Source organism: Pelodiscus sinensis, chromosome 18, assembly GCF_049634645.1.
Source record: "Pelodiscus sinensis isolate JC-2024 chromosome 18, ASM4963464v1, whole genome shotgun sequence".
Classification (NCBI taxonomy): domain Eukaryota; kingdom Metazoa; phylum Chordata; order Testudines; family Trionychidae; genus Pelodiscus; species Pelodiscus sinensis.
The window spans coordinates 6,433,202-6,446,579 of NC_134728.1; the positions used below are offsets into that span (position 1 = coordinate 6,433,202).

The 13,378-nt window shown below is 47.9% G+C and overlaps 1 protein-coding gene across 9 annotated transcripts in view; it reads right to left on the bottom strand.

Moving 5' to 3' along the window:
* LOC102449711 (DEP domain-containing mTOR-interacting protein-like) overlaps positions 1–13,378 on the bottom strand; it is a 60,941-nt gene that overhangs the window by 9,150 nt on the left and 38,413 nt on the right. For all 9 annotated transcript variants that reach the window (XM_006132496.4, XM_014578264.3, XM_006132498.4 and 6 more), the window contains 3 exons: positions 10,376–10,499; positions 4,417–4,595; positions 1,826–2,011 (listed from right to left, as the gene is read on the bottom strand). In XM_006132496.4, the coding sequence (XP_006132558.2) occupies positions 1,826–2,011; positions 4,417–4,595; positions 10,376–10,499 (489 nt within the window). The remainder of the gene's footprint in view (positions 1–1,825; positions 2,012–4,416; positions 4,596–10,375; positions 10,500–13,378) is intronic.

Here is a 13,378-nt window from a genome sequence, read left to right on the forward strand (position 1 = left end):
TTGCAGGACAGCAGAGATCACAAAACACTGAGCACAGTCATCAGGGCGGGCGTTATGCGATACTGGTGGATGCCAATTGTCTCGACAAAACAAACAGCAGAATCCACACTGACTCTGTCGACAATAAAGGGAGGGGAAAGACAAAAGTTTTTTGCAGGGCTGGAAGTTTTTGGTTGCCAAAAACTGGGTGTTTTTCCTGACAAAAGTCACATTGTAGTGTAAATGCTCCGATTTGTCTCCAAAAGGCAGTTTTTGGTGACAAAACGTGCCAATGTAGACAAGGCCTGAGCTGTGAGCACCAGAATGGACCACAGTTTTCCAGCATGGATACACCAGTGCCAGTCTGAGGTAAAGAGCAAGAGTATATGAGGGGGGGATATGATAGAGGTATATAAAATCATGAGTGGTGTAGAGAGGGCCGATAAAGAAAAGTTATTTATTAGTTCCCTAAATAGAAGAACTAGAGGACACCAAATGAGATTAATGGGGAGCAGGTTTAAAACTAATAAAAGAAAGTTCTTCTTCACACAGTGTGTAGTCAACCTGTGGAACTCCTTGCCAGAGGAGGCTGTGAAGGCCAGGACTATAATAGAGTTTAAAGAGAAGCTAGATAATTTCATGGAGGTTAGGTCCATAAAAGGCTATTAGCCAGGGGATAAAATGGTGTCCTTGGCCTCTGTTTGTCACAGGCTGGAGAGGGATGGCAGGAGACAAATCGCTTGATCATTGTCTTCGGTCCACCCCCTCTGGGGCACCTGGTGCTGGCCACTATCAGCAGACAGGATACTGGGCTAGATGGACCTTTGGTCTGACCCAGTAAGGCCATTCTTATGTTCTTAGTATCTCTGCTCTTACTTTAGATTTTCCTGTTTATATACCCCAGGGCCGCATTAGCTGTTTTGGCCCTAGTCACACTGGGAGCTCCAGTTCAGTTGATTACGCACCACCATGAACCTCAAAACTCCACTCTGCTTCCCAGGGTATAGTCCCCGACCCTGTAAGTCCGGCCTGCATTCTTTGGTCCTAGATATACCCTTTTTGCTATATTAAAGGGCATATCGCCTGCTGGTACCCAGTTTACCTAGCGATCCAAATCGCTCTCAATCCGTCACCTGTCCTCTCCATAATTCAGAACTCCCCCTCTTTTGTGGACCATCTGCAAACTTTATCAGTGATGATTCTGTGTCTCCTTTTAGGTCACTGGTTAAAAATATGAATTAGCATAAGGCCCAGAACAAATCCCTGCAGGATGCTGGCAGAGGTGGCAGCAGGAGCTTGCCTCTCAACCAGGTCTGAGCTCCAGGACTTGGATCCATTTTGCTGCTTCTCACGCAGCTGCTGCTCTCAGCACAGCTAACGTCCACCTAGCAGCCTGGAATTCTATTTTGCTTCCAAAGGCTGAACTGGAAGCAGCAGACTCACCTTTGGTACGGACAGGAGACCCTGTCGGGGCCCGTAAAATAAAGGGACGTACACAGGGGACTGATGGATCAGAAATGCTTTCATAGGCAGTGATCAGGGGCTTGCCCTGCTCAGGAGGGCGGACAGATGAACAAGTGGTTGCAGAGGCCTCACAGAAAGGCCCTTCTCTGTTCCATTGGGAGGGAGGAAGCCAAGGGGGCAGACTTGATCTGTTTTCCTGGGGGTGTGACAGGCGAATGTGGGGAGCAGAGCAAGGAGCTAACAGCGGAGTCACTCCCAGGAGCTGGCCTCACACCAGTTCCTTTGGAGGGGCATTCCCACCCAGCAACAAAGCTCCCCGCCCTTTGCACAGTCTCAGCACGAGGAAGTCGAAGCAGCACCCCCCACCCACCTCCCTGCTTACCCGAGAGGAAGCTGGAGTTGCCCTGCTCTGGGTTGAGCTTGCGGAGGCAGAAGGGGCTGTCGGGACTCTCGGACAAAGCCCGGGGCGAGTTCTCGTTGAGCAGCTCCGTGAGCCGCCGCCTCCGGCGGAAGTTGATCCAGAACTGGTAGAGCAGGTTGCTGTCGACGAAGTGGTGCTTACTGGAGACTAGGAAGAGAAGAAGAAGGGGTAGAGCAGCTGGGGGGGGGGGAGGTATCTTAGAGCAAAGGAGAGCTACACCTTCGCCATTCAGCACCTGCTGCAGTGCTACTGGTACTAGTCAGTTTCTCAACGTTTGACATTTTTCTCTTTGAAAAGCTCCAGCTCCTGGGGTCATGTGATGAGGGAAACCTTGGCTTTCATTGAAAAAAAGGTGTTCCTAACCCTCATAGTTGCAGAGAAAAGCTTGAAAATATGACCCTGTGAAGCAGGGGTGGGGAGCCTAAGGCCCAGGGGCTGGATGCGGCCCTTAGCTTACCTGGATCTGGTCTCCGAGGTCCAGAGCACCCACATCACTGGGGAGCCTGCGCTTGTGCTCCAGCTCCCGCAGGGCTGGAGCACACAAAATTTACTAGCCTGTATCCCCCCTAGGTTTTGGTGCGCGAGGGGAATGACTTTCTCCTCCTCAGTCTCCTTTTTTTTTTGCTTCTCGTAGCCCGACTGATTTTTCTGTGGGTTAGCAGCTCCTGACCAAAACAAGGTTCCCTACCCCTGCCATAAAGTCTACAATCAAACCTAAAGCTCAGAAATCAAAAGCCACCTAGAAGGAGCTCAACGATCATTATTTTAAGGCCCTGGGCTTTTGGGGAGCTGGAGCCAGGATTTTTTTTTAATGCTTGGGATTTTCAAGACAGTGTGCGCTCTTCTTCCCCTTTTCAATACCACAACAGTCTGGTGGTGGAGGGGAAGAGGGCTATTTTGTTACCGACCCAGCCCTGGGATATAGCCTCATCCTCTCTCGTCCTCAAACAGTCAGGCATGGCAGAGTGCAGGACTACATCTCCCACAATGCCATACGTTGCAGAAGCATAGCAAAGTAATGCTGAGAATGTGAATTAAAAAGCATTCCCATGAATATCTCAGGGTACGTCTAAACTACATGGCTTCATCAACGGAGCCATGTATATTTGTAATATAAATAATTTGTAAATAATCGCGGCTTCATTTAAATGTACATGGCTGCCGCGCTGCAGCTCAGGGGCCAGTTTAGTTTCTGGCCCATTTTTCTGGCCATATGTTTTGGAGGGTTCATCTACATGTTCATTGGGTTATACAAGATGGGAAGCGACTGTCTAGGAAGGAGCATGGCGGAAAGGGATCTAGGGGTCATAGTGGACCACAAGTTGAATATGAGTCAACAGTGTGATGCTGTTGCAAAAAAAGCAAATATGATTCTAGGTTGTATCAACAGGTGTGTTGTAAGCAAAACTCGTGAAGTCATTCTGCCGCTCTACTCTGCACTAGTTAGGCCTCAGCTGGAGTACTGTGTCCAGTTCTGGGCGCCACATTTCAAGAAAGATGTGGAGAAATTGGAAAGGGTACAGAGAAGAGCGACAAGAATGATTAATGGTCTAGAGAACATGACCTATGAAGCCAGGCTTCATGAACTGGGCTTGTTTAGTTTGGAAAAAAGAAGATTAAGGGGGGACATGATAGCGGTTTTCAAATATCTAAAAGGGTGTCACAAGGAGGAAGGAGAAAATTTGTTCCTCTTGGTTTCTGAGGACAGGACAAGGAGTAATGGGCTTAAAGTGCAGCAGGGGAGGTTTAGATTGGACATTAGGAAAAAATTCCTAACTGTCAGGGTGGTCAAATATTGGAATAAATTGCCAAGGGAGGTGGTGGAATCTCCCTCTCTGGAGATATTTAAGAACAGGTTAGATAGACATCTGTCAGGGATGGTGTAGACGGAGCTTGGTCCTGCCTTGAGGGCGGGGGGCTGGACTCGATGACCTCTTGAGGTCCCTTCCAGTCCTATTATTCTATGATTCTATGTAAGGGGACTGTTAGCCCCTTACTGAAACTCTGTGAGGCTGGCAAACCAAAAACCCCCACAGAGTTTCAGTAAGGGGCTAACAGTCCCCTTACATGTAGATGAACCCTCCAAAACATATGGCCAGAAAAATGGACCAGAAACTAAACCGGCCCCTGAGCTGCAACTGCCTTGTTTCCTCATTGATAATGCTGGCGAGGAATCTGCGCTGTGACCTCTGGGCGTGAGAGAGAGAGACATGGCCACAGAGCATGTGCACGGGAAGGTTTCAAGTGTCCCAAAACCCAGATGTGACATCTCAGTTCTATGCCTTGGAAATGGCACTTTGAGGGGGTGCCAAAAAGTGACTCAGATGCCTCCTCAAACATTCGGGGTGGGGGGGAGCTCTGGGCAGCCTGCTGTCACCCTTTTCCAAAAATAAAACTGAACGGACCCATTGCTCCCTCGGAGTAAAAACTAGCGGTTGGGCACACGACCAGCATTTGTTACTTGGTATAAAGGGGGGTTTGTTCCGAGTACAGCAATGACCTCTAGTCCCATCCTCCAGCATCCATCCCCGTCCCCAAGAATTTCGGCTTACCATGCTGGATGATCCCATGTTCCAGCAGCGCTCGGCCCAGCTCCACGGCTTCCTGTCTGTTTGCTGTCTCCCCCTCCTGGATGAGCCAGTCAACCATTTCACAGCCTAGGAAGGTCCTCTGGTATTTCATGGCATTCTCCTCCCGCGCCTTCAGTATGGAGTCTTCGACACTGATCAACCTGGCACAAACCACAAGGAGTCAGGTGGCACCTTAAAGACTAACGGCCATATTAAGGCATAAGAACGGCCATACTGGGTCAGACCAAAGGTCCATCTAGCCCAGTATCCTGTCTGCTGACAGTGGCCAGCACCAGGTGCCCCAGAGAGGGTGGACCGAAGACAATGATCAAGTGATTTGTCTCCTGCCATCCCTCTCCAGCCTCTGACAGACAGAGGCCAGGGACACCATTTTATCCCCTGGCTAATAGCCTTTTATGGACCTAACCTCCATGAAATTATCTAGCTTCTCTTTAAACTCTATTATAGTCCTAGCCTTCACAGCCTCCTCTGGCAAGGAATTCCACAGGTTGACTACACACTGTGTAAAGAAGAACTTTCTTTTATTAGTTTTAAACCTGCTCCCCATTAATTTCATTTGGTGTCCTCTAGTTCTTCTATTTAGGGAACTAATAAATAACTTTTCTTTATCGGCCCTCTCCACACCACTCATGATCATATCCCCCCTCAGTCTCCTCTTTTCTAAACTGAAAAGCTTTCGTGGGTCACAATTCACTTCGTCAGATGCGTGAAGAGAAAGAGAAAGAGACAGACGGTAAGGAGGCCAGGGGGTGAAAAGCAGGGTAGGCTGAGAAAAGGGATCTTTTATTTAGCCTTACACAAGCAACTTGGCAGGTGCTAACGCCAACTGGAGCGTTCATGGTCCCACCCGTCAGGAGCAGAAAGAAAGCAAACAGCAAGGGGACCCAACACACATGGCTACACCACAATATGCTCCAAGCATCAAGATGTTCCCCCTCTCCATGACCCATTAGCCCAGGGCACTTTTTGGAGTGGCGTTGTCCCTGTCAGAAAGCTGTATGAGGAGGAACCAGAAGACCAGTCTTATGGTAACAGGACGGTTTGCAGCGGGCCGCCCCAGGACATGCACTTTTGGGGGGCCCTGCATTGACTGCCCCAACTGTCTATTAGATGGGCGAGACACAGGGAAAGAACAGGGGCCTGGTGTGGGGCAACAGCAGGTGTTGTCCCCCTGCACTCACCAGGTGGGCAGCAGGAGCCAGAGGGGTCCAGCAGCCTGATGCGCTTCGCTCCGCCCACCTAACACGCTGCCTTTGGCTTCTTTACAGTGGCAGGAAGCAGAGCGCCCAGCCCCAGGGTGCTCCATTTCCCATCGCCACAGAGATGTGAGGTGCAGCAGGTGGTGTAGTGGAGCGGGGCTGTTGAATTGCTCCAGTTCCCACAGCCTACATGGTGGCGGGGAGGGGGGAGCTAGCAACCCCTGCTGCTGCCCTGCCAGCCCTATAATCTCCCTGGGCTGCATTGTTCAGGGGAGGATGCAAGGGGCAGGGCGGGGGTGGAGCAGAGCCGGGGCTGGGGGAAGAGGTGGGGGCAGGGCATGCAGTGAGAGGGGGGTGCCCCTCTCCCCAGACCACCCTCAGGACAGCCCTGATAACCTCAAAACCTCAAAGCCAATAAGAACCATGAAAACTGTCCAGGATGTTTTGTGGATTGGATTAGGCTTTAAAGCAGGCAGGTATGCGGAAGGGGTGAGGAAAAGAGAAGTCCTCACAATGAGGAAAACACTCGCCCAGCATGGAGACCTGAGAGGGAAACACCTCTCACAACCTGCACGTAGAACTCCAACATACAGTGTTTATTTCTGCTGGGATTCTACTTACAACTCCAGCATACAGAAATGCTCACGCCTCACTGAGACGTGGTTTGTAAGGCTAGACGGGCTGCCACATAAGGAAGGGCCAAAGAACAAAGCATAGCTTGGCTACACTGTGATGGTGGGGTAATAACGGTCTAAAGATTTTGAAGGCATGAACACCATGAGAGGAGAACTGCTTAGGATGGTCTAGCTAAATGTAAATGGACAAAATTACGAAAAGGAACATTGTAGGATGAACACGAGGGTAAGCAACGTAGGAGTGTACTTTTTATTGGTTTAATTAAAGGGGCAATTGTAAACTGAATTAAGCCAATGCAAACCCTTATGCAGACACTCCAAGGATCAGTTTAACTGAAGGTAAAAGACATATCCACACAGCCTATTGTGGTGGTTTAACTACATTGGTTTAAAACAGCTCCTTTCTGTTTAAAATTATTATAACATTCTCATACATGCAGCCATCAGGCTCCCTAGAGAAATGGCGAAAGGCCCATGACTTTAAGACTAAAGTCTTAAATGGGTTACCTAGGGAGGTAGTGGAGTCTCCGTCCCTAGAGGTGTTTAAGTCTCGGCTTGACAAAGCCCTGGCCGGGTTGATTTAGTTGGGACTGGTCCTGCCTAGAGCAGGGGGACGGACTTGAGGACCTCCTGAGGTCTCTTCCAGCTCTATGGTTCTATGATTCTATGATTAAGACAAGTATTGTGAGAAAATGGACGTTTAAAGCGAGATGTTTAACTCATATGAACAGAACTTACATTCTAGGTCTCATTCAAAACACGCCTGAGGAGACAGATGAGTCACTTGGTAGTTTAGTGCACAATGGAAAAGAGCAGCTAGTTCTGGAAAGATTCACTATAAAGGACTGTGCAAGTAATTGTCACAGAACCCAAAGGCATGTTAGAAAGGCAGCGTGCACGTTTTGCTTGTTTCAGGTGACTCCATGCAAACATGCTCCTTTCACGTGGATTTGAACCAAAGCCAGGCAAAAGAGGGCGGTTTCAGCTTCGCCAGTTCAAGGCCAACTCAAAGCAAGACTGAGCACATGAGCCAAAAAGCAGCAAACTTCCTGAAAATCTAAGCTGCTAGACAACCCACAATCTAGATGCAGTTAAACCCGCATCTTCCTGGATTACAGAACTTTGAAAAGGGTGTGTCCACAAGAGGGTGCACTAACCCCATATATGCAAACAGCTAGCTCCTTTCAGAACGCGCCGCTTAGAACTTGTCTACACTTGAAATACTACAGCAGGACAGCTGTGCCGCTCCAAGGTAAACACTACCAACACTGGCAGGAGGGGCTGTCCCATCCGCACAGGCAAACCACCTTCCTGGGAGGTGGTCAGTAGGCTGATGGAAGAATCCTCCATTCACCACGAGCTGTCTACTCAGGGGTGTGGATTTTTCCACTTGGTTTTCTAGCGTAGACCAGGCCTTGTGCTATTTAGTAAAAAGCCCAGCAATAAAAAGATTGCCTCAATCTGCTAATTTCGGACAGAGTAACATCAGAGGACAGCCAGCCCTTGCTGAGTTCTGCACAAGTTTGCCCAATGGTGGGTTCTCACTGTAGCTGCAGTCTGAGATTCTGATTGTTGGATGCTTAGCAGCCAGCAGGGCATCACGATGAACAAGTGCTTGAAACAGCCAGGTATGGCAGCAATTTAGGCCAGGATAAGGGTGCAGAAACTGAGGGAGGGGGAACCATGCCCCTACCACTTCTTAGTGGCCCGAATTATCATAGAATCATAGGACTGGAAGGGACCTCGAGAGGTCATCGAGTCCAGCCCCCCCACCCTCAAGGCAGGACCAAGCTCCGTCTACACCATCCCTGACAGATGAGCAAAGGGCGGGGGGGGGAGGGTAGAGAGAATCGAGAGGAGGTGGGGCCTTGTAAGAAGACAGTGTGAAGGTGGGCTTTCGGGAGGTGGGACCACAGATCAGACACCTGTGGGGTCCCCCAGATGCTTTTAGGGTGCTTCCACCCGGGCCTGGGTGCTCTCTCCTGGGCCTGGCCAACACTTAAAAATTAGATCAGTCTCACCACTTAACTCATTGCCCTGAGCACCGGAGTTAGGGCCACCAAATCCCTGATCTAAACGTGGCGAGTTTGATAGGTGAATTCTTCCATGAACTTCGCTACAGCCTCTCAGAGAGATGGATTCCCCGCATCTATGGAAAAACTGCCTCCAACAACATAGGAAGCATTTACAGGACGGTGCGACAGCAGCACAGTTCCAGCGCCACCCTGTGTCACTTCAGCACTGAGATACTCACTTCAGCTCTCAATCTGGTTGTAAGAAGAGACCGTTTGAGATTTAGAAATACAAGGGATTTGGGGGGGGGGAGCGCGAAGCCAGGTATTGAGGTAGAAAATAGCTTCCCTCCCTAAATGAGAATTGGTGTCAGCTGTGATTGTATTGCTACTTTTTTTTAAAACAAAAATAAAATTTGATTTTCTTCTCCCCTCTCCCCTACCTCCACATTTTGCCACTAGAAAAAGTGGAGGAGAAATAAATGAACGAAAGGTTGGGGCAGTGGAACCTAGTTTTTCAAAATCCACACACATGATGGCTGTTTTGCAAAATGCAAAAACAAAAAAGAATCATGGGAAATTTGGAAAAAAAGTTACAAATGTCTGGAAGATTTCCATGACTAACTTTTTTTCCCCCGAGCTGGCACTATCAATCATCCAAGGGAAGTATCACAGGACAGGATATGCCAGCAACAGTCTTTAAGTCCAGTGTAGGAAAGATGGAGGGAATTCCTGCTGGTGTTTCACTCAGAAGTGAATAACTAGCGTTGGGAGATTGCCTGGAACTTCTGGAATTTAACTCCTCAGTTCCAAACCCAAGTCTGTGCAGGGTTTCGTTCCAGGCAGAGTAGGTAGCCTGTATATACATTTTTTATACTTTCTGAGGCACTGTAAAAGCATTGATCATATACAATAGCCCCTGCAAGGTGGGCATTTTCCATTCCCATTTAAAAGGTGACAAAAAATAAATTAAAAAACCCTACAGACATTAAGGGATTTGTTGAACCTCAGGGTGAATAAACAGTAGGCTCCATGTTTCTTGAATGCTTGGTCCAAGCACAGAACTGGGAACCACTGGAACATACCAGATAATTCAGAAAAGGGGGAGGGCTGTGGTTAAAATGGATGATGCGGATTCAAGAGATTTGCAGTCAGTTCCCAGCTTTGCCACAGATACCCTGTGTGGTCCCCTGTTGCATGATTGGCTGGCCCGCTTCCATCTAACAGCCCCAAAACACCCATTGCCTTTGAATTGTTCCCACTGTACCATGTCTCTGCTTTCTCACACCCACAAAAGAGCACAGCAACACTGATCTGCTACTTCTGTTCTGCTTTCCTGTCCTGTTAAGAGGCTTCCTGGAATGGAGAGATCCAGATTCTCCAGCCAGCCCCAAAGCAGCAGCTGTTTTTTGACGTGGGAGGAATAATTGGCAAGATCTCCACACAGAGAGATTCTATGCCTGTCTCTCTGTGTGCCTGCCTGCCCCCATCCTGCCACCATGAAAGGAAGCCTTCCATGGAATCTAAGGCACATATCTGGACCACTTACTAACACAGTATCTTAGCAACTTATAATCTTTAACTCATTTTTTTCTTCACAATACCCCTGCGAGGCAGGACAATGCTGTTATCCACTCGTACATGCACGGAAATGGTCCACAGAGTTTCTAAGTGATTTGCCCAAGGACATACAGGAAGTCTGTGGCAAAGCACGGCCTTCAACCCAAACCTCTCAAAATCCTAGGATAGCACTTTATCATAGACTAAAATCCCATATTCACTAGCAATGAGTCCAACTCAAGAAGTGGAGAACCAGATCGGAGCGTAAACTTCCTCCGAAGTGGCAACGGGTTCCAATCCTGCATCCCGGTTCACATCATTTCTGAACGCCTGATTATTCTGCTGCTTTGCTGCAGTGAGAAAGGCCGTAAAGAGTCAGAGCAGGTGGGAGAGAATCACTGGCCACAGTTCGGATCCCTGCCAGATCCAGAAAAGTTTCTGGAGCTGCAGCTGTGAAGACAGCCAGCAGACTGCATGGAGTCACACTAGACCGTGCAGAGGAGGACTCACGTACATCTCATAAAGGCTCTGCCCCCTCATGAACACCTTTACATCTTTGTTGAGAGGGAAGGTCCCATCGTCCTTGCGGAAGCGGTACAGCAACTTGGCATCCTTGTAGTCCAAGTGTTCATCACAAACTGTAAATCAAGCAGAGAACATCAGGACTGAAGGCTTAATGCAATATCCCACAATGCATACTCTGGAGCAGAGCTCAAAAACTGTTTTCAGTTGTTTAAGAGGTACAGAGAGTGCATTGTAGGCAGTTTCCAGACCTCCTATTTAATGATTCCTACAGAAACCATTCCTGCATGCACTAGGGCAAGTGAGCTCTCAAACACCAAAGCGGTCCCGTGCACACCTATGCTTGTATCAGTTAATTACATGGACAGAACTTTGCTTGAAGGAACTGGAGTCTGTTTTGATCCTTAATAGCTACATTTAGATCTCTCATTCGATGAGCAAATGGAACAGGAAGGATTTTATTTTTTTAAGTCTAAACATTTCAATTCACCTATCAGCTTAACAAAAGACATGCAACCCCCCCAGAGTCAGGAAGGTTAAAAAGCCACTGCCACATTTAGGCAAGCTTGGGTAGAGTGGGGTGAGATGTAGCAGTCAGAAACCTGTTCCCTTGCCTCCAAATATTTGCACTCCTCTTCCCGTATTGCAAATGCTTAGATCTCTAAATGCAACTATAAGAGAACTTTCCACACAGTCTGCAGCCACTCTTCCCGATTCATTAAGGCAATCCATCAGGTTTGACATCAGATCTTTAAAGTCAGGTGCATGCAACTACTATAGCTACCTAATTGAAGGGAGCACACCTCATTTGCATGCATACCTTGGGCATTCATGCATTCCCCATTTGTACATGCCTGGCAGGTATGTGTGTACAGATGGTAATGTGCACATGTGTGAGATACCATTGAGAGACGGTATGATCACAGACAGACCACTGTTCTAGGACACAGGAGAACTGACTTCAGCTCTTCCTGTGACTTACTGTTTGAACTTGAATAAGTCACAAGGCCGCTCTTCCTCAGTTTCCCCTACCTGTAAAATAGGGATAATACCCATTTACAGAATGTGCTTTGAGATCCATGGAGAGCTTACACTAGGTGGCAGGTAAAGCAGGTCAAAAGTTTGGGGTAGGGTTTTTTTTTAGTTGTTTGGAGGGCCTGTGTGTGTCAAAAAATGTTTTTCACGTAGTAAAAAAATGGTTTCAATGGGAAGAAACAAGCTACTAATAAAAAAAACCCAAGAAACACACACAATTCACATCCCCAATCCACAGAGGAGGAAAAATCATGGAGGGCTCAAGGAATCCATTTTGAAGCACTTGGAAGAGAGGAAAGTGATCAGGAATAGTCAACATGGATTCACCACAGGCAAGTCATGCTTGATCAACCTGATTGCCTTCTATCATGAGGTAGCTGGCTCTGTGGACATGGGGAAGTCAGTGGATGTAATAGACCTTGACTTTAGCAAAGCTTTTGAAAGGGTCTCCCACATAATTCTTGTCAGAAAGTTAAGGAAGTATGAACTGGATAAATGGACTGTAAGGTGGATAGAAAGCTGGCTAGATCGTTGGGCTCAATAGCTCGATGTCAGGTTGGCGGTTGCTTTCAAGTGGTGTGCCCCAAGGATCAGTTCGAGGGCTGGTTTTGTTCAACAGCTGTATTAGTGACCTGGATGAGGGGATGGATTGAACCCTCAGCAAGTTTGCAGATGACACTAAGCTAGGGGGAGAGGTAGATATGTTGGAGAGTAGGGATAGGGTCCAGAGTGACCTAGACAAATTGGAATCTCAACAAGGACAAGTGAAAAGTCCTGCACTTGGGATGGAAGAATCCCAAGCACTGCTACAGGCTGGGGACTGACTGGCTAAGCAGTAGTTCAACAGAAAAGGACCTGGGGATTACAGTGGATGAGAAGCTGGATATGAGTCAACAGTGTAGCCAAGAAGGTTAATGGCACATTAATTTACATTAGGAGGAGCATTTCCAGCACATCTGGGGAAGTGATTATTCCCCTTTATTCGGCACTGGTGAGGCCACACCTGGAGTATAGCATCCAGTTCTGGACCCCTCGCCCCCATTACAGAAAGGATGTGGATCATTGGAGAGGGTCCAGCAGAGGGCATAAAAAATGGTTATGGGGCTGGAGCACATGACCTATGAGGAGAGGCTGAGGGATTTGGGTTTGTTTAGTCTAAAGAAGAGGGGGGATTTGATAAATACCTTCAACAACCTGACAAGGGGTTCCAAAGAGGATGGAGAGAGGCTGTTCTCAGTAGTGAGGGATGGCTGAATGAGGAGCAATGGTCTCAAGTTGCAGGGGGGGAGGTCTAGATTGGATATTAGGAAAAACTATTTCACTGGGAGGATGGTGAAGCACTGGAATGGGTCACCTAAGGAGATGGCAGAATCTCCATCCCTAGAGGTTTTTAAGTCCGGGCTGGGATGATTTTGTTGTTGTTGGTCCTGCTTTGGGCCAGGCACTGGACTTGATGATCTCCTGAGGTCTCTTCCAGCCCTAGGATTCTTTGATTTTCCCCCCTATTGAATTTTGGATGGGAGAGGACAGGGAAAGAAGAATTACTCAGAGATTCAAAAAAGTTGCCTTTCAAATCTTCATACAAAATATTTCCCAGAAAGATAGGAGTAAAAAAGCAGAGCATTCATTTATTCAGGCATGTTTTGCAAACCTATGCCTGCCTTTGGCTCACTGGCTCTAGTGCTAAATATCATGCTAGGACTCGACTTAAGAAATATGCTCTCTGAATTGGCTGCATGGCGACAAATTGCAATGCCACGCACACGAGATGTGTCAGGCAGGAGGAAGTCTGTCCAAGCACACTGCTTTTTTTTTTTTTTTAGAAATCAAGGATTTTTGGCCCATTTTTGACTAGCAGTGTTCATGATTCTCATGCTGATCAGTTTCACGGGAAGAAGAAGGTTTAATGGAAATTGATATGCAGCAACTTACAGAGTTGAGGCCATGGAAAGAAGAGACA